This window comes from Balaenoptera acutorostrata, chromosome 13 (genome assembly GCF_949987535.1).
Source record: "Balaenoptera acutorostrata chromosome 13, mBalAcu1.1, whole genome shotgun sequence".
Classification (NCBI taxonomy): Eukaryota; Metazoa; Chordata; class Mammalia; order Artiodactyla; family Balaenopteridae; genus Balaenoptera; species Balaenoptera acutorostrata.
The window spans coordinates 86,661,111-86,687,292 of record NC_080076.1 but is presented as its reverse complement, the minus strand read 5'-3'; the positions used below and the strand labels follow the sequence as shown (position 1 = coordinate 86,687,292).

Sequence of the window (26,182 nt, the reverse complement as noted above, 5' to 3'; positions counted from 1 at the left end):
TATCCTGCACTTAAATCTTTTTTTACCCAAGGGCCTCTAAAAATAAGCATTTGTGACACTCATATTGTGTCAATGTTGTTATCCTCATTGGAAAGTTGGGAAACCGAGGTACAGGGGATGTTAATGTTTAATTACCAGGGCCATACTGTTCAGTTTTTTATATTCTGTAACTTATATGCACCTTCTTTTTCTCATTTATATTTTAAGTTTCTTTTTCTCATTTATCCTATAAAGTTATAAGATAATGTATGTGAAATCACTTGGGTAGGCCCTTAAAATACTAACTCTGTAATGTTGGTATATGTCCACTAAATGTGTTGTTTAGTTTTTAAACTTTTTTTTTGCTTTAAGTTTATTTAGGGAAGTTGTGAAGATTGTCAAACTGAGGGCAGGGCTTTTAGAATTCTGTGGAGAAAAAAACTGAGTATATATGATTGATTATGTATCTCTTTTCATTACATTTTTTTTGGCCGTGTAGCAGCCATTTTCAGAAAGTGAAGTTGGGTAACATATTTAGTATGTACATGCTCTGGTAGAAGAGTTGATAAGAAATAAAAGAAATTTCTTTTCTCTCTGACAGAAAAAAAATACTCAGAAAGAACCACTGACATCCATGTTAATCATAGCTCTTCCCCTGAACCGTTGCCAAGTGGAGCGAAGAAAGTCCCTGTGAGATCAGCCTGGGAGAAGAATAAATCAGTTAGCTATGAACAGTGTAAGCCTGCCTGCGTACCACCACAGGGTAATGATTTTGAGTATACAGCAAAAATTAGGACCCTAGCTGAAACGGAACGGTTTTTTGATGAACTTACAAAAGAAAAAGACCAGGTAAAAACAAACATAAAAAAATGTCTTAAATCTTTTTCTGCACTTAATGCTTATGTCTGAGGAATAGTCAGAAGGGAATTATTGAGTCAAACCCAGGAAGTTACTGTGGATGCCACACAAAGCTGCACTAGAAACATGTGTGAGCCAAGCTGTTGTTACTAATTGTGACAGAGGGAACTTATGTGAAGTCGAGATGGACAAGAAAATACTAGGCTGAAGTCTTTTCTTTCCATTCTGTTATAAACCTCCCTGCCACTAATTAGAATTCTTCTATTTTTATTTAAACATTTTTTTGTGTTAACAGATTGAGGCAGCACTAAGCCGAATGCCTTCTACTGGAGGACGAATCACTCTGCAGACAAGGTTGAATCAGGTGAAGTGTCTTACCCTGAGTCTGCTTTGGAGGCTTGATGCTAGTCAGTGCTCCATTTAACCACGATGATTTTTTAATATCACAGTTTTTAGGCACACTGAAACAGTCGATCAAAACTTTTAGCCTTTACAGGAAGTGTTTGGTAGTGATAGCATATTTTATAACTGCATGCTAGCTTTCAGGAACAAAAAGTGATTTTACCTTTATACTTCTAAGAAAAAGGTGTTCATGCCATCATGTTTTCAAGAAACTAACGGGAGCAAATGGCAATATGGCTATTAACAGATTTTACATTTTTAAGGCTCTGACATTAAATCTCCCTTTTTTGTGTTTGTTTTTTCCTCCCCAATCTGCAATTTATTTCTGAACCCCTTTCCATTTAGCAGACATATAAAACAGTGGCACTTTGCAACTGGAATAGATGTGAGGTTAAAAAGAGAGATGTGATTCCATTATTGAGCAGGAGATGGTGCAGGCGAAGTGGCCCGTGTACATTTTTTTTAGTTGCTTTTCAAAGAGAATTAAAATGCATGAAACCATGGAACATTTTAAATCTCTTTTTGTAACATTTTAAACATAACAGCAAGGATATGTCTCTTATATAACTGCAAGCTTTGGCTTTTCAATGCCTTAATGTCAGGAAAAGTTCAGTTTCAGATTGATCTGTGAGAAAGACACACAGAAAATAGCAGAGGTCTTTTTCTAGGGCCTGTATCCTTAACTTCTCTTTTTTTCTGACTTTCTTTCATTGTTTTTGTTGTTCTGAACGTTTTTATTCAATAATTTGTAAAAGTCAACACATAAAATTCATTTTAAAATAGTTTAGTGGGGGGACTTCCCTGGCGGTCCAGTGGTTAAGACTCCGTACTTCCAATGCAGGGGGTGCAGGTTCGATCCCTGGTCGGGGAACTAAGATATCCCGCATGCCGTGAGGTGCAGCCCAAAAAATAAATAAATAAATAAAATAAAATAGTTTACTGGGAAAGCAGAAGGAAAACTTGTTGATACTCTAATTCTAAATGCATCTGAAACTTTTGTTTAATATATTTTTTTACATAATGATGATAAGCTCTTAAAATAAGACTTAAAGGGCCCTAGGTTCTGTTCATATATGTCAAAGCTATTTCAATCCAGTAAGAAGACAAATGGCAGCAAAAAAGGGCTGAGGATGCTTGTATATGATTCATAAGTAAAAAAGGTAAAATTGGGCAAAAAAAATTGAAAAATGCTTGGCCTCACCAATGAGTAAAAAAACCCCACACATTTAAACAAAAGCATCATTTTTAAACTATCACATTGGCAGGTATTTAAAAAACAAAAACAAAAAACCACCAGAACCTGGGCTAGGGAAAAGCTTATCCTTGTACACTGCAAGTGGAAGGAGAAAGCTTCACAGACTTTCTGGAGTTCAGCTTGACATGTATCCAAAGCTTTAAAATTTTACATTTCTTTGGACCTAGCGTTTTTACTTTTGGGAATGATTCCTAAGGCAATATTTATAGGTATGTGTAGAGGTATGTTTCAGAATATATATTGCAGCACTATTTGTGATATATGAAATTAGAAGCAACCTAAATTTCTACTAAAAGATTCTTGATTAAATATGGTATATCTGATGCAATATTGCACATTAATTTAAAATGATGTCATAAATAAAGTATATTCCGTAACAAGAAAAGTTAAATTGAAAAACATTCTGAAGTAGAGTTTGATTCTGATTTTATTTTTCTTGAAAATGGTGTTCCTATCTGCAGAAAAAAACAGGAAAGGGGAACAGTGGTTGTTACTTCTTGCTCATCTGTCTTCTAAAAATTCTAAAATGAACGTGTAATTTTTTTTACAATTTAAAGTTGTTGAAGAGAAAATTTTTAAGTTTTATTTCAGGATACCATTGGAGTTAATATCTAATAAAGTATCTAAAATGATGAATATATATTCCAGGTACTATTTAACAGTAGTACTATTTATTTAAAAGTAGCATTTGTTACACTGACTCATTGTGAAATATCTTGTTTCTTGGAAAAGTCTCCTCCAGCGTTTTTCCTCTTTTTTAACCTAGAAATTTTTGTCAGAAGAAAGTTATTTGATAAACTTGTAAGTGGGATACGGCACCAGTCAGATGTGTCCGCTTCTTCTGGCGAAATGTCTGAAGAACCTTCTAGGTTCCTCTTGTACTGTTCTCAGTTCAACGGAGTCAGATAATTCTCTCCTTCTATTTAAAGATAAGCAGTTATCTTGAATGGTTGAAAAGTTGATTTATGTTTAGTTTAAAAGAAATAATGTAAATGACGATTTGTGTAAAAACCAAAATGATTGTGTAATTTTGATGTTTTATACTTGCTCTTTTGCTGAAAGAAAAGTCATTTTGGTGGTAATTATAGAATCGGTGAACTTGATGTAGAATTCTAATTAAGGTTTTTCCATGATTTTCACCCAGGAAGCCTTGGAAGATCGTTTGGAGAAGATTAATCGAGAGCTGGGTTCAGTTCGTATGACATTAAAGAAATTTCATGTTTTGCGCACCTCTGCAAATCTTTGAGATTTGTAGCCATTAAATTTTGAGACAGTTTTGTTTGCACTAATGTGTAATTATGCACTCAGAAAAGGCAAACTATTTTGTACTGTTTATAAGCTTTCAAACAGTAGTTTTACAATCATGCTATTCTTTACACTTGCTATTTTATACTTCAAATGGCCACATATTTTCAAGATATTTTTGTTATTCTCAGGAATCTCTTGTATATTTTACTATTTAAAAAGTATTATTTTTAAATAGTATATGTATCCAATTTATATCAAGAATAAGGAAATGTAAATAGGGGAGACAGCTTTGTTTCTAAACAAATAGTGTTATCCTTTTACCATTAACTTTGCACACCCATTTTATAAACTTGTTCTACATTGTGAATATGATTCTTTTTTTTTTTAAATAAATGCTTAAGAACAGCTTCCGTAATGATAGACTAATACATGCTGAATGCAAAAAAAAAAAAAACCCAAAAAACAGCACACCCTGGATTTAGTTATGTTGAAGTTTTTTAAAAATAGTAATGTAATTCGTGTTTGAACCGTGTCTTAGAGTGAATATTGGAATAGTTAATAATGGAAATGTTGGAAATAATGGAATATTGGAAAGCTTTGAAAGTAATAATATCTCATTTTGTTTCCCTTAAACTTCATTATTTGTAAGAAAGAAAAATGATAGAGATGTAATTCTCTAATTTTGTGATAGATGTAGTACTTTTCAGAAAAGTTTAACAACTGGGGAGTTGTAGCTTTCTGCCCATCATTCTGAATATAATTTGTGTCCCGCCCTTGACAATGAGGTGATAAAGCTTTGATGAAATATAGGCCACCACTCAGTGAGGTTGTAAGAGCAACCCCAGTTTCCTCAGTGTACGTGGCCTCAGCTGTCAGATCGTCATGAAGACATTTCTAACCCCTCTCCACCCCCGCCAAAAAGAAAAATAAATACTCCCGTAGTAGCTGCTGTAAGAACAGTAGGTTGAGATGAGAGCAACCTTCCCTGCTTGTTACTGGACAGGGAACGTGTCTAGATAGAGCTCGGTGCCTTTCGCGTGGCCTTGCTGGAGGGCTCCGGTGCGCTGCCTTGGCAATGCCTCCTGGCTCTCAGAAGTAGCACATGGGCAGGAGGCTGTGCTCTGATCGGGAGCATAGCAGGTAGAGGTCCTGACTGCTGGTCAGGTCCAGGCTGCTTAGCTGCCCACTTTTTGGTGGCCAGTCAAAACCCAGTGCCCACATATTCAAGCTCGGTATGTGTTGACAAACAGACTCATTCCAAACTTTCACCATTGATTCCCACTGATTCCGGTTTTACAGTTTGGTTTACTTTTGAGCTTTTTCTCCTTCTTCTGTGGCTCTTGATAGCATGTAATTATATTGAGACAAGCCACCCGTTATTCCATTAGGGTATATGTATGCCTTCGAGCAGGGATCTCAGATAATCTTTGAGCACCCTTCACCAAAGCTTCCCCTGCCTGAGCTCGGGCCTGGTGCCTGCAGCCTCCCTGCTCAGCTCGGGAAATTCTCAGCAAGCGGGGGGTCGCCTGACAGCTGCCTCTCTTTGTCCTTCCTATCCGTGAGTCAAACCTTTGCTTCCAACTCCTGCAACCTGTTCAAGACCTCCAGCTAATCAGAGTTACTCATCAGCAGAATCAAGTGCCTTATTCTTGGTGTTTTTTCCTAGTCTTTTTTTCTTTTTAATCTCCTAGTTATAGTGAAGAAAACGTTCTTTTTAATCAAGTTCCAGGAGAGCTTGTGTCAAGACTTAATAACTGGATCGACTTTACCAATGATATTCCCTTTAATGTGTTCCTATACATGACATTAAAAACTAACTTGAAAATTATTAGGATGTTTCATTGTTCCCTACTTTTATTGTAAAGTCTATTACATTCTTAAGAATAGGAAATTGCCATTTCAGAAGAGATGAAAGTTTTCTCTTGTCAGAGAGTTATCTTCTTAGTAGTCTTATTCCAATCTTAAGCCCCATTAAAATGTCTTCTGTACCTCTCAGAAAACATATGCTTTGATTTGTGACGTGTGTAATAGATTGGAAGTATCAGTCACTTATTTAAAATTAAGAAAAAAATTTTTTTTCTTCGTAGCTGTGAAGAGGGACACCAAGGAAAATCCTTTCAGCCGTCTTTCCCTTTGGTAATGCTTAACGTACAAATACTCCATTTAAAAACAACCTGAAAGCTGGAGAGGTGGCAAGGTTAAAAAGCAACTGTTGTTGCTGTCTGGGGCTGAGCTGCAGTTAGTAAAAAACCTAAGTGAATCTTCCACTTCTGGGAAGTGCCTTTTAAAATGCAAGTAGAGTTACTGCTCTCTTTTCCCCTGGACCTACCCCCTTCCTTTCCCTGAAAAGCCTCCTGAGGTGGGGGTAATGTCCTCTGTCCTTCGAGGGTCCCAAGTAGATGTAGCTACTAGGCAGCGCTAGGACTGCAGCAGCTGGGCAGGGGACAGGCGAGCCAGACAGACCTGGGTTACACCCTGCTCAGGGCTGCCTTCCTCCACGTAAAGATAAGAAGCTTCCTTCCATTGTGAGAGCTTATGTAAAGTGCCTGGTGTCTAGTAAGTTTTCAATAAACAGTACATTTCTGATTCATTCTGGGTTATTAAATAGGCTCTTGAAGTAGCAATTTCAATGCTTTCTTAGATAGAAAAGTAGACTGTGTCCCCAGCGATTGACTTAAAAACTGACTTGGGTTGGTTGACATTTGTTAGGTGGTCTAAGCTGTTCTCTCCATCTTTTTGCAAAAAATGAGCTTTCTTAGAGTTTAAATGAGCTTCCCTCTGGTGTGTTTTTTTAAATGAGTAATTGATAACTTGTCTAGTGTAAGTTCAGAAGCCCTGTGATCTTAAGTAAAGTAGATGATTTTGGGGTTATTTGATACAGGCTGTTTTACCAAAAAAAAAGTATTGCCAATGTAATCAAAATAATTGCACCTTTGAATGTTCCATAATTAGACTTCTAAAGGTGCTGGCCTGTGACACAGGAGCACATGAAGGAAGTGGCTGCCACTGAACGTTTGGAAGATCTATATGAAGATTATGATTTGCTTTTGGAGTTTGATAAAGAACCAAAATTTGTTCCCCTTTTTAACTCAGAAAAGCCAGGTGCTTTGCTGAATACTATTTGAATTCTGAACTCTGTACTTACAAATGTAGAAAAGTGTTAGACATTTTTGTCATTTTAATTTTTAGATATCTCAAAAGCAGTTTTCACTAAATTTTAATGTGCCATTTGTGCTGTGAGTCTTTAAGAAGCTTTAAAAAATAAATACATGTCTAGAGCCCTTTAGGAATCATAAAGGTAAATCGTATTTACCCATCATAAGTGATTGTACATGGTTATGAGATTTGCAGGTCTGATTAAACCAATTATATTGCACAGATTTTGCAGGAAATAATTTCCTGCCTTGCCAAGAGTTCTGGGGCAGTTTAATAATATATTAAACTACACCAGTATTCTTAGGACCTGTGTTAAGCCTTCCCCTTTTGATCTGTGTTTTATTTCAGCAGACCCCTCTCAAATACGAGGAATCAAGCCATAAATTTGCATTTGCTGGACATTATATGTCATGTCATCGCTGTGACTACAGACTTCAAAGATAATGTTTTATTCACAATTTCACTGGAACAGTGACCAATATAATGTGAGAAATTTGCTTCCTGTAGTGCTGCTGACATTAGACAAAGACCAGTGCTTGTTGCAGTTTTTAAATCTAGTCAGATGCTGGAGTAATGAAATTGTAAGCTCCATGAGAGCAGGGACCATCTCCTCTTCATTCTTGAACACAGGCACTTAATAAATATTTGTGGATACGAATAATTGTGATATTAGTGTATTTATTCCTACTGGCTAACTGTGGGATCTGGTTTTTAATGATGTTAAGTCTTCCGAGTTACTGGTCTGAGGGCAGTCATTGCAGGGTTACAATGGCAGCCGTCCAGGTGCTCCGTTCCGACTGGGCTACAGGCAGAGCCTCACTCTGGAGATCTGTATGCTCTGAAACCCTTTTTTTTTTTTTTTTTTTTTGCTTTTTACTTTTATTATTAGGTCAAAGCAGAAGTACAGGGAGAAGTGTAGCAGCAAAAGGGTCTGTCATCCAATCCGGTTTCCACGGGCCCTCAGGCAAGGAGGACGGGTGTACAGGAGACAGATGATGACTCAGTCCCTGGCCGACTCAGAACAGCATTGGGGCTGAAAACCTTTAATGGGTCTTAGGGCACCCCTTGGTGGAGGGAAGGAGTTGAGGGTTTAGTATTTATGGGGACCCCTTCAGTTGTCTCCGTGTGATCATAAGGCAGGTGTTTTGAGGCAAGCTGTGTTACAGTGGCTCTCCTGGCCCATTCAATGTCCAAGGAGATGGGACAGCCTTTGGTCAGGGTTGTTCTCTCTCTGACTTGATCTGAACTCATCTTGGAGCGCTTTAACTTGAGCTTGCCCTTGCCCTTCCAGGGGAAAGCACTACCCCCCCCCCCCCCCCCGGCTCCTCTCGACCTTATAAGGCGGTGGTACTTGGTGATAGGTAAACTACCCATAGGTTTTGGGTGTGCCCTGTTTAATTCAGTTACTTCAGATCTTGACAAACAAGGCCATCCTTGCTCAGTCTAAATACACGCTTTGTGATTTCCTTTAAATTTCACTCAGTACCCTCTTGGTCCAACTGGAGCGTCCAGTCGGGAGGGAACATCAAGATGAAGCTCTTTCTGATTCTCTGCCGGTTCCCTGAGGTCAGGGACTAGAACTTACCCTCTGGCTACTATTACTCTCACGACTTCTGATGACCAAAGAGCATTTTCATTTTTTGGTCCAGACCATATTTGGGATCCTGAGGAGAGAACTCCTTGATGCCTATTTCTGCAAATCGGGTCGGTAACTGATGCAAGTACCCGGCATCAAGGTTTGGACTTCAATTAACTACTTTTGGTTTGTCCACACATTCCAAATGCCTTCCGAAGTCTTCCGCACGCACTTCCGTTCCCCTTGATTTGTCATTTTACTCCCGAAAGACTTGTTTTTGTTTTTTTTTTCCCCAATTTCTGCAGATCTGCTCGTTCCCTTCCCCTCTTAGTGTTCGCGAGTCTCCCTACAGGCGAGGCCAATGGTGTTAAAAGGGCCGAGAGGTCGTGGGCCGGGTCCAGCGCCTGGGGCCTCCCGCGCGGAAGCGAGCCCCGGGCTTTCGGGGGTCGCCGGGGCGACAGCACGACCGGCGCCGGAGCGGGGCCACCAAGTTTGCCGCGTTGCTCCGGGCGGAGGCCGGCCCTCGGGGCGGGCGGAGGCGGCGGGCGGCTCCCCGCGTGGCCTGACGGAGGCGCAGGCCTGCCGCCGAGTGAGGGAATGCGAGGCGGGCCCGGCGCGCACGGGCAGCAGCGGCCGCTGGGGCGCGCGGGGCACGGCGGCGCCGCGGCGTAGAGCTGTCAGGCCGGTCCGCGGGCGCGTCCGGCCCCGCGCCCCGCCGGCCGCCGCCTCCTTGTCGGCCCGCGGCCCGCGCTCCGAGCGCCCAGACCCGCGGCGGCCCGCACGTGCGCCCGCCCGCCGCCCGCCAGCCGACGGCTGGGGAGCATGCCCGCGGGGGCCCGGCCGCTCGCCCGGGGCCAGCTGGCGGCGGCGGCGGCGGCGGCGGCGGCGGCGCGCGGAGCCGCGGGGCGCAGCCGGCCGGGCCGGGGCCGCGGGGCCGGGGCCTCCCGGGCGGCGTGAGGCGGCGGCGGCCCAGCGCGGCCGAAGAGGACGAAGCCGCGCCGCGCGGAGTGGGGTGAGTGTTTCGGCGGCCCGGCCGGAAGGCGGCGCGGCCGGGCCCCCTCCTCAGGCCCGCGCGGAGCCCCCGGGGAGGGGGAGGCGGGGGCCGGGCGCGGGGCGGGGACCCCGGTCGGGCGGCGGCTCCCGGAGGCCCAGGCCCGCCTGCCCGCCCGCCTGCCCGCCGGCCCGCGCGCTCGGCGGGAGGGAAAAGTAGGAGACCCGGGCCCCGCCGCCCCGCGCGGGGAGGAGGGTATGGCGCGCGGGGATCCCGGGCTCAGGAAATCGCCCCCAGCCCGGCCCCCCGGGAGGCGCTGGCCCTCGGGATTCAGGGGGGGGGCCCCGACGCTAATGCCGAATTTCCGTCGGTTCCGGCCGGGGCGCGGAGGACTCCCCTCCCCCAGTGACAAGTGTCACGGCGGCCAAGGGGCAGGTGTGTGTGCAGTGCTGGGAAGGGGCCGCGAGGAAGTGGTGGCCACAGCCCTCGGTCTAGCCTTCTGGGCTTCCCGCCTCCACCTGGACAGCCCTCCAGCGCTGGCCTGGCTGGGTGGGTGTCCGGGGCCTGCGCCCCCGGGGTGCGGCCCTCAGAGAGGGGGCCAGGACTTGGAAGAAGTGCTGCCGGTGTCCCCCTCGCTGGAGGAAAATCTGGCCCCTCTCCATCCCGTGAGTCTCCCTTTGCTGTTGTAACCTGAGGGGCCGGCGCTGTGTCAGAGCGGCGGCGAGCTTCCTCCCTAACCCCTCCCTCAGCCTTGCTTGTCAGGGGCAGGGCTGATGGGGGACTTGGGGAGAGGGAAGCTCTAGTGCCCGCCTCCCCCATAACGTGTAGCTAATTCCGCCGGGAAACCTCAAATGGACATTCTAAATAAATAGCGTGTGTTTGCTAGGCAAATGTCATTTCAAGGCAAATCTTTAGCTCTCTTTTCAACGCATTTGCTGCCCCTGCGTAAATTCCAAATTCCTCATCCTACACTCCTCTCCCTGCCTCTGAAATATGGGCTGGGGCAGTTCTCCAAAGTCTCAGGCCTACCTGCGTCTTCCCCTTCAGAATCAGGGTTCTTCACAGGGGACCGCCTCTGAGCATCTTTCTTGGTCCCCTCCTAGCTCTCTCCCCAGCCCTTACCTGGGAGCCACTGGGGCTATAGGCTAGAGCACCCCCCTCCTTTCTGAGGGGAATGTGGTAAATGCTCCCCTTCATCTGAATCTCCCCTGCGGCCAAGCCCCCAGCGTGACTCATCTCTGCTCTGAGCTCCCACTGCACCTTATCTGTGTCTCTTGTGTGACTCTTATCACCGCCTGCCTTATTTTATAGTTACTTTTGGGCCTGGCTTATCTCCCTGGCTGGATTGTGAGCTCCTGGAGGATGGAGGACAGGGGTGGAGTTTGATTCATCCCTGGTCCCCAGCCCTGGGTCAGCACCCTGTGTACCGTCAGCGTCAGTGTCTGGATGGGCTAGAAGCCCCCTCCCCAGCTTGCCTCTGGGGACCTAGCTTATCTGACTCCTGGACAGTCCCTGTTAAACTCTTCTTCTTCCTCTGTGATCAGAGGAGATTCCCAGCCCTCTCCCTTTGCGGAGAGAAACACAGTGAGTTAGGAAGGGCTGTTTTTCTTACAGGGAGGGACTTGCCAGATGACTAGGACAGTACATGCTCTGCTATGACGATGGCCAGGCACAGACTCTAGGCTCTCTGGGTGCTGGGTGTGGACTGGGCTTCTCTCTTTGGCCTTCTGCACTCGCCGTGCAGGGGATGCAGCCGGGTAACTGAACTGTGGGAGTCAAGGCTCCAGGCCTGGTCGTCCCATAAGGTCGTACGAGCTTCACTGAGTCACTTGGTTTCTCTTGATCTTGGTTGGTCCTTCCTTATGGAATCTGAAAGAAAATTCCTCTGCTTATATGAGGCCCTGTAGGATTTGGGCCTTGCGTCCTCTGCCTTAATGACTGTTCATTACCGAGACCCAGGCTTGTTGTCTTCATTGGCCTTCCCAGGTGGCGTCCATCACCTCCACCTTTGTGCCACCCTAATCTAACTTACGCAGAACGGCAGTTAAATGTTACTCTGTGCCTCCCTGCTAGACTGAGCTCCTGTGAGATCAGCACTCAATCTCATTTCTCTGCATCCCCCATGCCTGGCACATGGGAGGCTCTAGGGAAAATGTCTGTCGGTTAAGTGGTGAGGAGCTAAGAGCCCTTGTCCCAAGTTGACTGTACATCCTCTCTCACTGGAGCCCAGCTCTGCCTGCCTCCATATCTAGAGGCCTCTTTTAAAACCAGGCAGATGTTCTCTTAACCATTGCATCCCGTTAAGGCTTTTCGGCTTGGTCCCTGAGAAGAGCCAGTCGTGGAGAACGTACAGTTCATTTGTAGAGATTAGAAGAGGAAACTTCTGGTGATGGACTTCCCTGGTGGCGCAGTGGTTAAGAATCCGCCTGCCAATGCAGGGGCACGGGTTCGATCGATCCCTGCTCTGGGAAGATCCCACATGCCGCGGAGCAACTAAGCCCGTGCGCCACAACTACTGAGCCTGCGCCCTAGAGCCCGCGAGCCACAACTACTGAAGCCCGCACGCCACAACTACTGAAGCCCGCGTGCCTAGAGCCCATGCTCCGCAATGAGAAGCCACCACAATGAGAAGCCTGCGCACTGCAACAAAGAGCAGCCCTCGCTTGCCGTAACTAGAGAAAGCCCGCGCAGCAACGAAGACCCAACGCAGCCAAAAATAAATAAATAAATTTATTTAAAAAAAAAAAAAAAAGAAGAAGAGGAAACTTCTGGTGCTTCATGATCGCTGCGTTGCTGCTTTTGGAGAAGACAGTGGCGGGGGGGGGCACGTGCTCTGTCATGGAAGAACGATGATCTTACGCCTGCGTCCTTAGACATGGGCAGGAGAGGTGGTCAGCCTTGCAGACAGCCCTCCTGAAACCTGCTCACCAGGACCCCCTGCCACTAAGTGGTCTTCAGGTAGCTTCTCTGTAGGTCCTTCCGTCAATGTTTATTAGGCTTTCACTGGGTACCCGGGATGTGATCCAATAGAGCCATGGCGGCCATGGCAAATCCTAGTCTGGCTTTGCTCTAAAACCAGGGCTGACTGTAACGTGGGGCGTTGCCCCCTCTCTGCTCAAGTCTTCTTACAGAGTCTAGTATGAAAAATTTCTTTTAGAATTTACGGCCAGGCAAGATTTGCCCCCCTGTGTGCGGGGAATGTAGGTTGCTTCTTCCTTTGATAATGAGAAGGAAGGTGGGGAAGGAAAACATGTATGGTTTGTGTACTGCACGCACACAGCGTGCACGAGGCTTCCCCACGAACCCTGCGTGTTAGATGGTGTTCTTCCTCCATTTTCCCAGAGAAAGAAGTCAACTGATTTGCCCTAAGGCACTACGGGTTTGTACCCAGTTCTGCCAGACTCTTCCCATTCCACCCACACTGTCTTTCCAACTGATTATGGTCACCTCCTCTTCCCTGGCTTCCAGGATGCTGGGAGCACAATGCGATATTTTCATGTAGCGACTGTATTCACTTACCCTTGTGGTCAGCATACTTATTTCTACTTTACTGTCTGTCTATGTGCACGTGTATATGTAAGTGTATCTGTATTCTTCTCTCTGTATTCTTCATAACTCATCACAAAAGGTTTCTGGAAAACTGGACAGATAAGAGTTGAATACAACATGTAACATTGCACCTAAAACTTAGGCCGACTCACGGTGTGGTTAGGGAGATGCACCCTAACGGGTTACCTAACGGGTAACACCGGGCATGTGAGATAAGTGTTGCTTAAACAGCAGACAGGCTTCAGAGGAGGAGACACCCTTTCTGGGTAATGCGGTCAGGGTTGACTTCCTGGAAGAGGTGGAATTTGAAGGAGGCCTTGAGGAATGGGTGGAGTTTTGATAGTCACAGCACCTGGAAAGGTGTGTAGGATTTAGAGTCAAATTTGTGGTTATCACCACGGCCCTACGGGAAAAGGTTCCTGCGTGAAAGGATAGAATCGGTCTGGAGGGAAAGTGGGGAGCCCGGTGGTGCCTTTTCAAGTCTTCTCCGGCCTTGCTGGAGGGTCTGGGAACACTGGAGCTGGGAGGGCTATACCCCATTAAGGATGAGAGGGCGAGGCTGACAGAAGAGCAGTGCCCAAGACCTGCCCTGCAGCCTGGAACCCAGGTCCCTAATTACCAGCTTGGTGCTGGCTCTTGATACTGGCAAAGTTGAAGTCGGACAGCAGCCCTGTACATCAGCCCTTTTTTCCTGTCAAACGGGTACAGGGGTACTGTCTTCCTCACGCCCAGCCCAGCAAACACCAAGAAAAACCCCTGCTAAACCTTTATGACCAAAGGCAGAAAGAGCACTGTTGGGGAGGAGAGCTGGCATTCACTTCAATTACTCATATTAACAACTGCCCTTGGGACTTCCCTTGTGGTCCAGACTCTGCGCTCCCAATTCACGGGGCCTGGGTTCCATCCCTGGTCAGGGAACTAGATCCCTCATGCAGCAACTAAAGATCCCGCATGCTGCAACTAAGACCTGGCACAGCCAAATAAATAAGTATTAAAAAAACAAACGTAGAGACGTGGATGGATCTAGAGACTGTCATACAGAGTGAAGTCAGAGAAAAACAAATATCGTATATTAACGCATATATGTGGAACCTAGAAAAATGGTACAGATGAACCGGTTTGGAGGGTAGAAATAGAGACACAGATGTAGAGAACAAACGTATGGACACCAAGGGGGGAAAGTGGCGGGGGTGGTGGTGGTGGTGGGATGAATTGGGAGATTGGGATTGACATGTATACACGAATATGTATAAAATAGATAACTAATAAGAACCTGCTGTATAAAAAAATAAAATTCAAAAATTCAAAAAAAAGTAAAATAAAATTGCTTTAATCGTTTAAAAACAAACAAAAAATATAGTTACTGTTGAAATAAAGTTCGTCAGAATAATAATTAAATTTGAAAAAAACAAAAAAACAAAAAACTGCCCTTGCCAGAGGATAGAAACAAAATGAACCAACAGGCAGGGTTCCAGCAACAGACAAATCAAACCCAAGCAAGAGCTTTGGGGAAGAGCATCAAGAAGGCAGTTTCGCACCCTCTCCTCGCTGAAGCCCGGAAGTCCCAGTCCCGTTTCCCTCTTGTGGGAAGGTGTTAGGAGTTGGGAGTGCAGGGGAAAGGCAGAGAGTTATTAAAAGAAGCCGCAGGACTCGGGGACCCCGAGGCTGATTTCCATCTCGGAGTGATGCTGATAGGCCAGGTGTGGATACGTCAGCTGCAGGAGCGATGGCCTCACAGAGCGGAAGCCCTCGAATATAATACATCCTAGGTCACGTGTGCACACAGTCCAGGCCCATTCCTGGCAGTTCTGTAAAGTGCCCTGAACCACTGCTCTTAGGGGAAATACGGAGTTAGTTTCCTGCCAGCCTCTGGTCACAATGTGTTTGTCCACTGATCATAACTCTCTTATGTGTGTTTCTCTTTAAAGATGCCTTATTTAATCTATATTATTGATTCATTAATTGAACTCAGCCAACAGCACTGTCACTCACGCCTGAGCGAAGCTCATCTAACACACGCGTTTTCTCCATAAGGCACATCACAGCCTTCTCGGCTCTGAGCACTAGACCGTGCTTCAGCTTCATGCTCAGGGCCATGTTAAATCACTAACAAGAAAAGCACAAAAGTGTGAAAACTGTGGCAGTAAATGGATCACGGAAAGGACACTTGTTGACAGTTTGAACTGAAACGAAAGGCAGAGGGCCACCTTGTTTGACCTGTGCTGCACGTTGGGTGAGTCAGTACCCGCCGCCCCCCCCCCCCCCCCCGCCGGCCGTGCATGTCTGCAAATGACTTCATAAGCACCGCGATCGTCAGTTTCTGGGTTACAAGTAAACTGTAGCAAGTGGGCGGATTCGTAAATACCGGAATCCGTGAATAACGAGTACTGAGTACCAACAGTTTATACAAAGTAGTTCCACAACACAGCATTCCGGAGAGATAAGGAGGGACTGTTGCCACATTTTACAGAAAGGAAACAGGCTCAGAGAGGTAGGTGACTTGTTGGAGCTTGCACAGATAGCTGGGGCCGAGCCAAGACTTGCACCCACTCCTGGCTGATCCCAAGTGTGGTTCTTTCCTCTCAGCTCCTGCAGCATTCGCGATGAGATTCTTTCTTCCTTGTGCTACCCCCCCACCCCCACCGCAGTGACCCATCTGCCGTCTTTGTCATTGTGTTTGCCCCCATGGTAACTCCAGCGTACAGAACGGGGCCCCTCGTGGACGCTCAGTAATTACTTGGTGAATGAAGCCTGGGGCCACAGTTTCTTGTGTTTGCTCTATCTTGGGTGCCAGAGGAAGGAGAAATATCCGGGCATAGGCTCCCCACCTCGCCCTCCTATATCCCTTCCAGAAGGGCGCCCATCTCCCCTTTCCACAGCCCGCAGGCAGGAGGTCCCGTGTTCTCGCATACAAGGGGGTGTCGGCAGCCCCACGTCTAACAGAACTAACTGGTCTTTGCTGGGAGGCGCCAAGGGCAGCCCTTCGCCCAAAGGAATGATCCTTTTTTTTTTTTTTTTTTAAGCTTTTACCATTTAAAAAATACATATATATGTATTTATTTGGCTGCACCGGGTCTTTGTTGCAACACGGAGATCTTTGTTGCCGTGTGCAGGATCTTCCTTGCAGCATGCAGGGTCTTTAGTTGCAGCCTGCGGGATCTAGTTCCCTGACCTGGGATCAAACCGCAGCCCCCTGCATGGGGAGCATGGAGTCTTAACTGCTGGACCACCAGGGAAGTCCCAGAAATGATTCTCTTGAGGCATTTCGGGCCAGCATGGGGCTTCCCGGGGCCCCAACCCTCAAATCCTGGCTTTCTTACTCCTTCTTACTCCTGGAAACCTTTCCAAAAATGTTCTGCCTTGTGTGCCCTGTGAAGAGTTGGTACATAAGTAATAGGGATTATTGCTCTTTCTTCTCTCCGAGGATCTTTATTTCCCTTTTTGGAAATGGTTCCCCGCGAAGGATGGAATTTTCTCTCTCTGCATCCGGGGGGGCTTTGCCCCAGGTCTCTGTAGGGTCTGGCTGACTCATCAGCTGTGCTGTGGAGCAGGGCGAGAGCGCTCTCCCGCTGCTGCCCTGCTGGACTGAGTCAGGCCCTGCAGCCTCCTGGCCTCACCTGGCCACGGTCCACGAAGGAGTCAGGCCCCAGGGAGCGCCCACCAGGCGCCAGGGCCCTGCGTGAGGCGGGTGCAGGGAGGGCTACGCCGTGGGTGCTGCCAGCTGTCCCTCTGCTATCTCTTTACGGACCCTTGAAAACCCACCTTGAAGGGTGGGGGGCGGGGGTAGGCATCGGGGTAGAAATAGGTGGCCATTCCCATTTCCAACAGGGAGCAGCTTCCATCCCGGCGCGGGGCTGCCGGGGAGGCGGGGCTTCCCGCAGATGGGGAGGCGCGGTCAAGGCCGGTTTATCGCTGGCTGGCCCGTTGCGCTCTTCTGTCCTGCTGGGCACTTCGTGAGAGTTGACTTTTCACTTGCAGGTTTTGGGTTTTTTTTTCCATAAGAGGGAGAAAAACCAAACATTTTCTGCAATTAGAATTTTTCCCTCTTGGGTAATCACAATGGACAAAAAGCATTTAAGTCTTCTGAAAACCACACGGAAGCAGGAGCCCGGGGACCGTTCAGTTGGCAGGGACGGCCAGCCATGGAGGCAGTTCGGCGGGCGGGCTCTTGCATAAGGAAGCAGCTATTTCACATTTATTTGGGGTTTGCTTCTTGCAGCATATTTCAATTAGTTCATCAGTGCTGTGCATCTGACAGGCCACACGTTCACTGTGGTTGAGCCATCTGGGAGGTGGGCGGCCTGCAGCCTTCCCCATGGCAGTCGGTAACTACCAGTTAGAAGGAAATTTGTTTGATGTGTTTAAGAACCCAACACTAAAACACCATTAATAACAAAAGCTTCAAGAGTTCTGAAAGCATTCCCCCTTGTTGAGCCATCAAATGGACATGCATAACTTAGGACCTCATTTCTTCCCCTACTCCTGTGATATTTTCCAACCCAGTGAAGCAGAGTTCTGAAGTGGCTTGTTTCATTGGTCCAGAGCACGATTTGCATTAACCTGGTGTGGAAAGGAGCTCATTAATTTATACTTGGGGGCCACGCAGCCTGGGCATTTGCTGCCAGGAGTAGCAAGGGAGGTGGTGAACAGATCCCCACATCAGTATTCAGCTGAGCTCCCAAGCTGCTCGTTTCATTTCGGGTCCCAGCCTCACTCGGGTGACTCACCCGCGCATCGTGAGGTCGTGGTGATGCATGCTGACCAGCGCATCTGCCTTGCACTCCTTGGGTACCAAGGTTTAGAGCACCAATTACACCCATTTCTCTCTCTTTTTACCTCTGTTATTTCTCCTGGCAAACTGTCCCCTTTCCTGAGGAATGTTCTGTCTGACTTTCCAACAGGGAGGAAAAGAGGAATTCAGCATCTTAGGAGAATAGGGGAGCAGGAAGGAGCATGGGAAAAAACCAAGTCCAAGGGTTTGACCTTTCAGGAGGAATGACTTTCCGTTTCCCTGAAACTTTACCACCCCAGGCGGGGCGTGGAGCAGGATTGAGACTCACCACACGGTTGTAAACTGGAGGCCGGCTTGTGAAATCTGGGATGTTCGGTTCACTCAGGTTTGTCCTGGTGGCCTGGGAGCTGCAGGACTGGTGTTTGGAGGGTTTTGGCTGATAATGGCACCCGTCCTGTACCCAACCAGGTTGATGCTTCATGATAGACTTCTGGATACTGAGATTCCTGCCCAAGGAGAAGGCAGCAGCCCTTCCCTCTCCAAACCATAGGGATCCCTGGTCTAGCCCAGCTGCTCTGCAGGCTGAAGGACCTTGGCTTATTTGTCTTTGAGCCCCTGGTGCCCGGCATAGTGGCCTGGTGGTGACTCAGGGCCCGATGACCATATGCGGGGAGGCGGTGGCTAGAGGTCCAGAGGCAAAGCAGCCTTTCTCATTCATCCACCTTTTGTGTAACACCCTCCATGGCATGGAGTGCTTCTGCCTGTTTTGCTTCATTTGATACCCAGAAGTGCTGCTGTGCCCATTTTACAGGTGAGGAAACTGAGGCTCGAAAAGGTCATGATTTGGCACCCAGTGCCTTCAGCTGTTGTGTTTCATACACGGGCACACTACAGCTCAGGGAGGTCATGATTTGGGCCAACCACAGAGGAGGTTACCTGCTGGCCAGGATTCTTGTCCTAATCGGGGTCCTCGATTTTTCAAGTTCATGTTGTCACGTCCGTTACATGGCCTGTGCCATGTTGTTACGTTGTTGTTGTTTTTAAAATCCATCAGGGGAAGTCCCTGGTGGCCCAGTGGTTAGGACTCTGCACTTTCACTGCTGAGGGCCCGGGTTCGATCCCTGGTCTGGGAACTAAGATCCCGCAAGCCACGTGGTGTGGCAAAAAAGAAAAAAAAAAAAAAAATCCATCAGTATTTCCTGATCTAGTTCAGTCTGAACAGTGCCCAGAAGCTTTCAGTTTGGGTTTGTGTGAGTTTTTTGTTTCTTTTCTTTTTTTCCAGAGAGGAAAACAGAATTTCTCTTCTTTTGTTCTGTAGCTTTTGCTCTTCAAAGAGGCCAAAAGGCACCATGGATTTAGAGCGGGATTAGATTCCCCAAGATAGGGTTGCATGCTCTGGGGTCACGGCCATGTACATACATGAATTGGAGGCCCCATTGGCATCCTGTTGTCAAGTCTTGTAGCCACACGCCTAGGAGGCTGTGGTCAGAGGCTCCACCAGTTGTGTGTCTTTGAGGTCTTGGGAAGTGGTGCCTTTTCCTTCCCTCAGGTCAGAGCCGCTTTCAGACTGGCTGAGTTAGGAACCCCGTTTATGGGGGTAGGACAGGCATGTTTTTAAAAGGGCACAGTTCAGAGTGGGCTGGGGCTTGTCCATGAGGGTTGGCCCTGCTCACCACCCACTCTGGGTTCTCAGCTGGGGCTGGGTCAGTTTGCTCTGGGTTTTTCCCCTCCTCCTGCCCCACTTCTGACCTTTTCCTTGCTCATTAGAGAAAGAGCAGGGACCCAAAGTGGCCTGGTCAGGACGCAGCAGCAGGTAGGGGAGGAGGTGGAGGCCAACGCTTTGTCTCTCCCACCTGCACCGCAGTTGGCTGCCTTGCTATGTCCTCTGAGCTGGGAGAGCTGAAGGGCCTGTGGCCGCCAGGTGGAGAAGAGACACAGGTGGGTCCCCGTGGGAGCCTCTGGCTCAGGCCGGGGTCCCTTCAGCAAGAGTTAGAGGGTCTGCTTTTCCCTGGGGCTCCCCACACTGTATGAGTCACTCCCCGGACTGTCGTTATCTTGGTGTAGCTCCCGGGGCCCAGGCGTCCCAGCTGGGCGGGGCAGGGGCTCCCAGAGGCAGGGCAGAGTTATACCTTTTTGGCTTCCTCGGAGCACCTTGCCTTGTTCTGAAATTGGAAGAGGGTTTAATGAAGCCTCTGACAAAAAAAAACTTGGGGAAGGTGGTCTGGCCCACCTGCTCTCCCAGGAGGCTGCCTTCCGGATTTCTCCTACTCTCACTAGGATCCTAACCTGCTCTGAAGGACACACACACAGAAGGATTCCAGTCCCCTGGCTGTGCTCAGGCCTGGATGCAGAGGGAAAATGGAGGTTCCAATGTGTGCAGCGCACGGAAGGGGCAGGAAGGGCCGCTGGACAGATGCCCAGCAGAAAAAGAGGGCACTGGGTGAGGCTTTGGATGCAGGAGGAGAGAAGGCCAGAGAATGGGAGAGTTTCTTTCCTTTCCTTCTTTTTTTTTAAATTGAAGTGAAATTCGTGTAACATAGAACTGACCATTTCTAAATGTGCAATTCAGTGTCATATAGCGCATTCACAATGCTGTGCGGCCACCACCTCTGTCTAATTCTAGAGCATTCTCACCACCCCAAAAGGAAACCCCAGGCCCATTAGCAATCATCCTCCATTCTCTCTCCTCCCCTGGCCCTTGGCTGCCACTAATCTACTTTCTGTCTCTATAGATTTACGTATTCTGGATATTTCACATAAATGGAATCGTACAACGTGTGACCTTTTGTGTCTGGCTTCTTTCATGTAACAATGTTTTCGAGGATTATCCATGTTGTAGCATGTATCAGTACTTCATTCTTTTTTTTGAGTGGTGAAATACACATAACATCAAATTTACCGTCTTAACCATTTTTCAGCATACAGTTCAGTGACATTAAGTACATTCACATCGTTGTGCAACCATCACTGCCATCCATGTCCAGAACTTCTTCGTCTTCCCAAACTGAAGTTTTGTCCCCATTAAACAACAACTTCCCATTTCCTCTTCCCTCCAGCCCCTGGCACCCACCATTCTACTTTCTGTCTCTGTGAATTTGACTCCTCTGGGTACCTCGTATAAGTAGAATCATACAGTGTGTGTCCTTTCACGTCTGGTTTATTTCACTGAGCAGAATGTCCTTCAGGTTCATCCATGCTGGAGCCTGTGTTAGAATTTCCTTTCTTTTCAGGGCTGAGTAATATTCCACTGTATAGACAGACCACCTTTTGTTTATCTGTTCATCTGTTGATGGACACTTGGGCCATTTCTGGGCCAGTGAGATGTTGACTTTGGCTTGCCCCTGGATGGGGAACAGTGAAAGACAACTGAACTAGGAGGGCCGAGGGGTCTGGGAGGCAAGAGCTGCACCATTTCCAAGGTGAATGGCCTTTGATGATCGCGCCTTTCTGTGCCTCGGTTTCTGTATCCATCCAACAGGGGCAGTGATGGTCCCGCGCAGGGGAGGATGCAGTGAGAGTCTGGATGAGAGGGTGGTTTTGTGGGCTGTCAGTTGCCCTGCACACGTGAGCTGCTGTCTTCCTGGACAGGGACAGCCCTGATCTTCATCAGTCATAGGCTGTGAGGGTTGGTGGTGCCTGGCCCTCCACCCTCCTGGGGCTCACTTGTGACTGCCACTTGCTGGAAAGTTCCCTCCCTTGCAGAGGTTCCAGAGCCAGCCCCACAAGAAGGTGTGTCCTGCCTCTTAGTGGCCTTCTGAGCACTTGCTGACTCCCAGCTGATAGTAGTAGGGGAGCCGGGAACACATGGTTCCCTGCAGCACTGTCTCCTGGGCCCCTTCCTTGGAGCTCCAGGAAATCGAAGCCAGGAGGATGACGTTGGCAGCCTCCTGGGGTGGCTGAGTCAGAGCAGAAAGTCAGGCTGGAATTCACTAAGTCACACTTGCCTTCATTAGGCTAATTAACTTTCGATGTGAATTAGCTCTGTGAGCTGATTTAGGAAATCCATTACCGGGCCGGGCCAATTCCATGTGCAGTGGTGCCTAGGAGGCTGTGCCGTGCATTTCCATAGCCACCAATTAAGGCTGCTTAATTATTAACTTAGGGCTACGTGACTAACGAGGAGTTGCACTTGTGTGCTATTTGAGAATTTTAAGGCCGTTTAAAATTAGCTGTAACATAGTTAATAATCATACTAGGAATCATACGTTGTGATCCGTGTTATAGTTTATTCGGAAGATAAGCTGAGGCTGAGGGTTGATTTGTGGAAGGTCATGTAGATGGAGAGTGGGGCGGGGGGCATTCAGTGTGTGCAAAGTGCTGGCTAATACAGAGAGTTTCCAGCTGATGCACAGCTGGCACCTTGAAAGGCTGCTTTCAGTTGGGATGTCCGTTCACTATTGGGTTCTCAGGCTGGCCCGCCAACAAGAACATGACCCACCGGGCCACTGAATGATTGAGCTCTTGGGGCACTTACTCTACGCTAGGTCCTCAATGGCCCTCTGCAGTTAACTCCATTGTACAGATGAGAAAACTGAGGCCCAGAGGGGAAAGCTGGCTTCCCCAAGGTCACATGGCTGGTAGATTCAAATCCAGGCAGTCTGGCTCTGAAGCTCTCCGCTAAACGGCTACTTTAGACCATTTACCACACACTGCACCCATTTTGGAGTTAAGTAGGTTTTTGAGAGCCTACCTGGGGAGCTAAGCGTTTTGTAAATCTTCTTTTTTTTTTTTTTTTTTAAAGAAAGTTTAAATTCTAATTTATTTATTTATTTATTTTTGGCTGTGTTGGGTCTTCGTTTCTGTGCGAGGGCCTTCTCCAGTTCCAGCAAGCGGGGGCCACTCTTCATCGTGGTGCGCGGGCCTCTCACTGTCGCGGCCTCTCTTGTTGCGGAGCACAGGCTCCAGACGCGCAGGCTCAGCAGTCGTGGCTCACGGGCCTAGCCGCTCCGCGGCATGTGGGATCTTCCCAGACCAGGGCTCAAACCCGTGTCCCCTGCATTGGCAGGCAGACTCTCAACCACTGCGCCACCAGGGAAGCCCAAATCTTCTTTTTTTTAAGTGAGGAAACTTAAAAACCCTTGGTGCCTTTGGAAAAGGAACACTTCTTACTTTGAAGGCTTAAGAGGTACCTCCGGAGGCCTGCCATGGACGGGGTGCTTGTGCGTGTGTGGGAACGTTTGTGCCCGGAGGTCAGGGTGCCTTTTGCTTGCTGGCGTGACTCACACGGAGCCGGTTTGTCTGGGAACCCGTGGGTGATGACCGTGGAAAACTCTGTCGTGGGAGCACAGATGGTCTGTCGTTCCTGGTGTCCCAAGTGTGCTGTCCCCTGTTCTCAGGGCGGAGGGGCCTTCCTTGCTGTTTAGGTGTTGGCCACTGAGCATCACCGAGCCCTCCTGCAGCTGCAGCTGAGCAGATGGGGGTTTCAGAAGGTGGAGGCTTTATTTTTAGCCCCACATCTTCTGTGATTCTGTCACTATGGAGATGCCGGCTGGGGGCCCATGAGGCTCCGTGCTTTTCCTGCCAGCGAGGAAAGAGGGTCCTCTTTCTTTTCTGAAACGTGGCCTGGGCTGCTCGGTGGAGACCTCAGTCACTGTGTGTGTGTGTGTGTGTGTGTGTGTGTGTGTGTGTGTGTGTGTGTGTGAGAGAGAGAGAGACAGACAGACAGATAGACAGATGTTGCTGCTGCTGTAGAAGAACTAGCCCTGGGCCCACACCCTGCGTGGAGCCCGGTGTCCACAGCCATCTTGTGCTTTGGCTGAACTGCACTGGAGTCCGGAGGCTCCACTTCAGCTGTGCTGTGTGACCTTGGGCAGGGTTGCCTCATTTCCCCGGGTCTTCATTTCCTCCCCTGAAAATTTGGGATGCTAATTCCTGCCATATACCTGCTTCTCTGGATCTGGTGACATAATTGATTTAGGCAAACTTTGAATCCACAGTGAGGTTCAAGTGCTGTGTGTGTATGTGTATGTGTGTGTGTGTGTGTGTCCAGTAATTATTCTGATGCCAAGGCTGCCCTCAATAGGTCATCTAGAATTTTTTCTACTCCTTCTTTGTCTTTCTACTTTTTCCTGTATTTTGGCTTCTCCATTCAAAGGCTGAGAAAGAAGAGGTTGAAGCGGAAAGTATTCTCTCCCCATACATTATCATAAAAGATCTATCAAGGGAGGTTGAAACCACCCCCCTTTCTACCACCTATGTGTCCCCCCTGTAGAGTTTCTGAAAATACTCTTTCTTCTGTTGCTGTCACAGATTCACAGCCCCGCCTCCTGCGGGAAGTGCACTGGGCTTGTTAGCTCTGTTCCCACAGAGGACAGACCTGAGGCTCAGAGTGGTTAAAGTATTTGACCAGCGCTGCACAGCCATAAGCACCGGAGCTGGAACTGGAACGGAATTCTCTTGACTCCCCAGCCTGTGCTCCTGCAGCTCTGCACAGAACGGTGGGCCGAAAGCACACGGACACCAGCGGGCTGTGTCTGGGGCTCCTGCGGCACTAGCCTCCTCCCTTCTTCTAAAATCTCCGGCTTGGCTATAATCCCAAAGCAGAAAATAACAAGTGTTGACGAGGATGTGGAGAAATGGGAATCCTTGCGCCCTGCTGGCGGGAATGTGAAATGGTGCAGCCGCTGTGGAACAGTTTGGTGGGTCTGCAAACGGTTAAGTGCAGTTACTGGAAATTCCCTGGCAGTCCAGTGGTTAGGACTCCGTGCTTTCACTGCTGAAGGTCCGGGCTCCATCCCTGGTCAGGGAACTAAGATCCTGCAAGCATACGTGGTGCGGCCAAAAAGAAAAAAAAAACCCACAGAGTTACCAACTGATGAATGGATAAACAGAATGTGGTCTATCCCTACAATACAATATTACTAGCAGTGCTACTCCTGGGTTATTATACTCCAAAACATTGAAAGCAGGGACTCAAACAGGTATTTATACACCTATGTTCACAGCAGTATTATTCACAATAGCCAGAAGGTGAAAACAACCCAACCTATCAGCTGATGAATGGATAAACAAAATGGGGTATATCCATACGATGGAACATTACATGGCCACGAAAAGGAATGAAGCACTGACACAGGCTACCGCACGGATGAACCTCAAAAACAGAATGCTGAGTGAAATAAGCCAGACACGAAAGGACAATATTGTATGATTCCACTTGTGTGAGGTGCCTAGAAGAGGCAAATTCAGAGACAGGACGGAGAATGGTGCTCACCAGGGACTGGGGGGGGGGGGGGAGTGGGAAGTTAGTGGGGACAGAGCTTCTGTTTGGGGTGATGAAAATGTTCTGGAAATAGCAATAGTGGTTGCACAACACTGGGAATATCATCGATGCCACTGAATTGTACACTTAAAAATGATTAAAATGGGAGACCTCCCTGGCAGTCCAGTGGTTAAGACTCTGTGCTTCCACTGCAGGGGGGCACGCGTTCGATCCCTCGTTGGGGAACTAAGATCCCACATGCCCGAGCTGTGCGGCCAAAAGAAAGAAAAAAAAAAAAGATTAAAATGGTACCCAAACAAAACTCTCAGGCTTGTGCTAGAACCTCAGGTGGGCCTTGGGCTGGACCACACCTTGCTTTTGCCTATGAGACGCCCGCACCTGTGGCCTGGCCAAGGCCCCCCAGCTCAGCGGCGAGTCTGCACCCCAGGCTCTCGTGCCCCCCGGGGGAGGCACCCTGGCAGCCACTGGCCGGGCCCGATCGCTGTGTGTGAACGACATCTGTCTCTATGGAACGCTTGTGCACCTGACGTCGGGCTTGGCCTTTTATGGCTCTCTCTCGCTCTCAGGGAGTGGAAAGATAAATACCTTTTCAAAGACCAGATGCCAACTGCCTGGGGTCCCCACAGCTGCAGAGCGAGTGGGAGATGGGCCTGCCGGGGGCAGGTGCTGCAGCCCCGGGGGAGCTGGGAAGTGTGCCAGAGAATCAATCACCCACGCCCCCCCATGCAGACAGCCAGGCAGATTTGGAGTGTGATTCTGCCGCAGACCTGCTCTCTCTCGGAGCTGCTGTGTCCTCACCTGCCTTTTGGCTGATCCTGATGTTTAAAGGACAATGTGTGTGGAAGTGCCTAGCGTGGTACCTGGTGCCTCGCAGCTTAATGAAGCTTGGGTTCCTGTGTCTGGCCCGGGGAGGTACGGCGATGCTCGGTCACAGGCTATGGGCGGCATGGCGGCTGGGAGGACGAGGCCTGTTGATTGGGGCGGGGGAGGATGATGTGATTTGAGGGGTTCCAGGCCAAACACTCCCTCTGCCTCCCAGGGCCCCCTGTTCCGTGGGGAAAGCCCTGGGGCTCCTAACCCAGGGCTGTGTAACCAAGCACCACAAACTGGGTGGCTTAAAACGATAGGAATTATTCGTTCTCAGTCCAGGAGACCCCAAGTCCAAATTTAGGATTGGTTCCTCCTGTGGGCGTGGGGGGAGAATCTGTCCCATC

At 48.4% G+C, this 26,182-nt stretch overlaps 2 protein-coding genes across 14 annotated transcripts in view; both read left to right on the top strand.

Moving 5' to 3' along the window:
- Nucleotides 1-7,559, top strand: part of MPHOSPH9 (M-phase phosphoprotein 9) — a 55,877-nt gene extending 48,318 nt beyond the window's left edge. For 8 of the 12 annotated variants that reach the window (XM_007189601.2, XM_028168325.2, XM_057526259.1 and 5 more), the window contains 3 exons: nt 581-828; nt 1,133-1,201; nt 3,639-7,559. In XM_007189601.2, coding sequence (XP_007189663.2) covers nt 581-828; nt 1,133-1,201; nt 3,639-3,740 — 419 coding nt within the window. In that variant the 3' untranslated portion in view covers nt 3,741-7,559. The remainder of the gene's footprint in view (nt 1-580; nt 829-1,132; nt 1,202-3,638) is intronic. The other 4 variants (XM_057526260.1, XM_057526262.1, XR_009005016.1 and 1 more) reach the window with 4 other exon arrangements.
- A 1,799-nt stretch (nt 7,560-9,358) lies between these two features.
- The window catches only part of PITPNM2 (phosphatidylinositol transfer protein membrane associated 2), a 146,503-nt gene continuing 129,679 nt past the window's right edge, over nt 9,359-26,182 (top strand). The window contains exon 1 of one of the 2 annotated variants that reach the window (XM_057526714.1): nt 9,359-9,486. The gene's annotated coding sequence lies outside the window, so the exon portion shown is untranslated. The remainder of the gene's footprint in view (nt 9,487-26,182) is intronic. The other variant, XM_057526719.1, reaches the window with a different exon arrangement.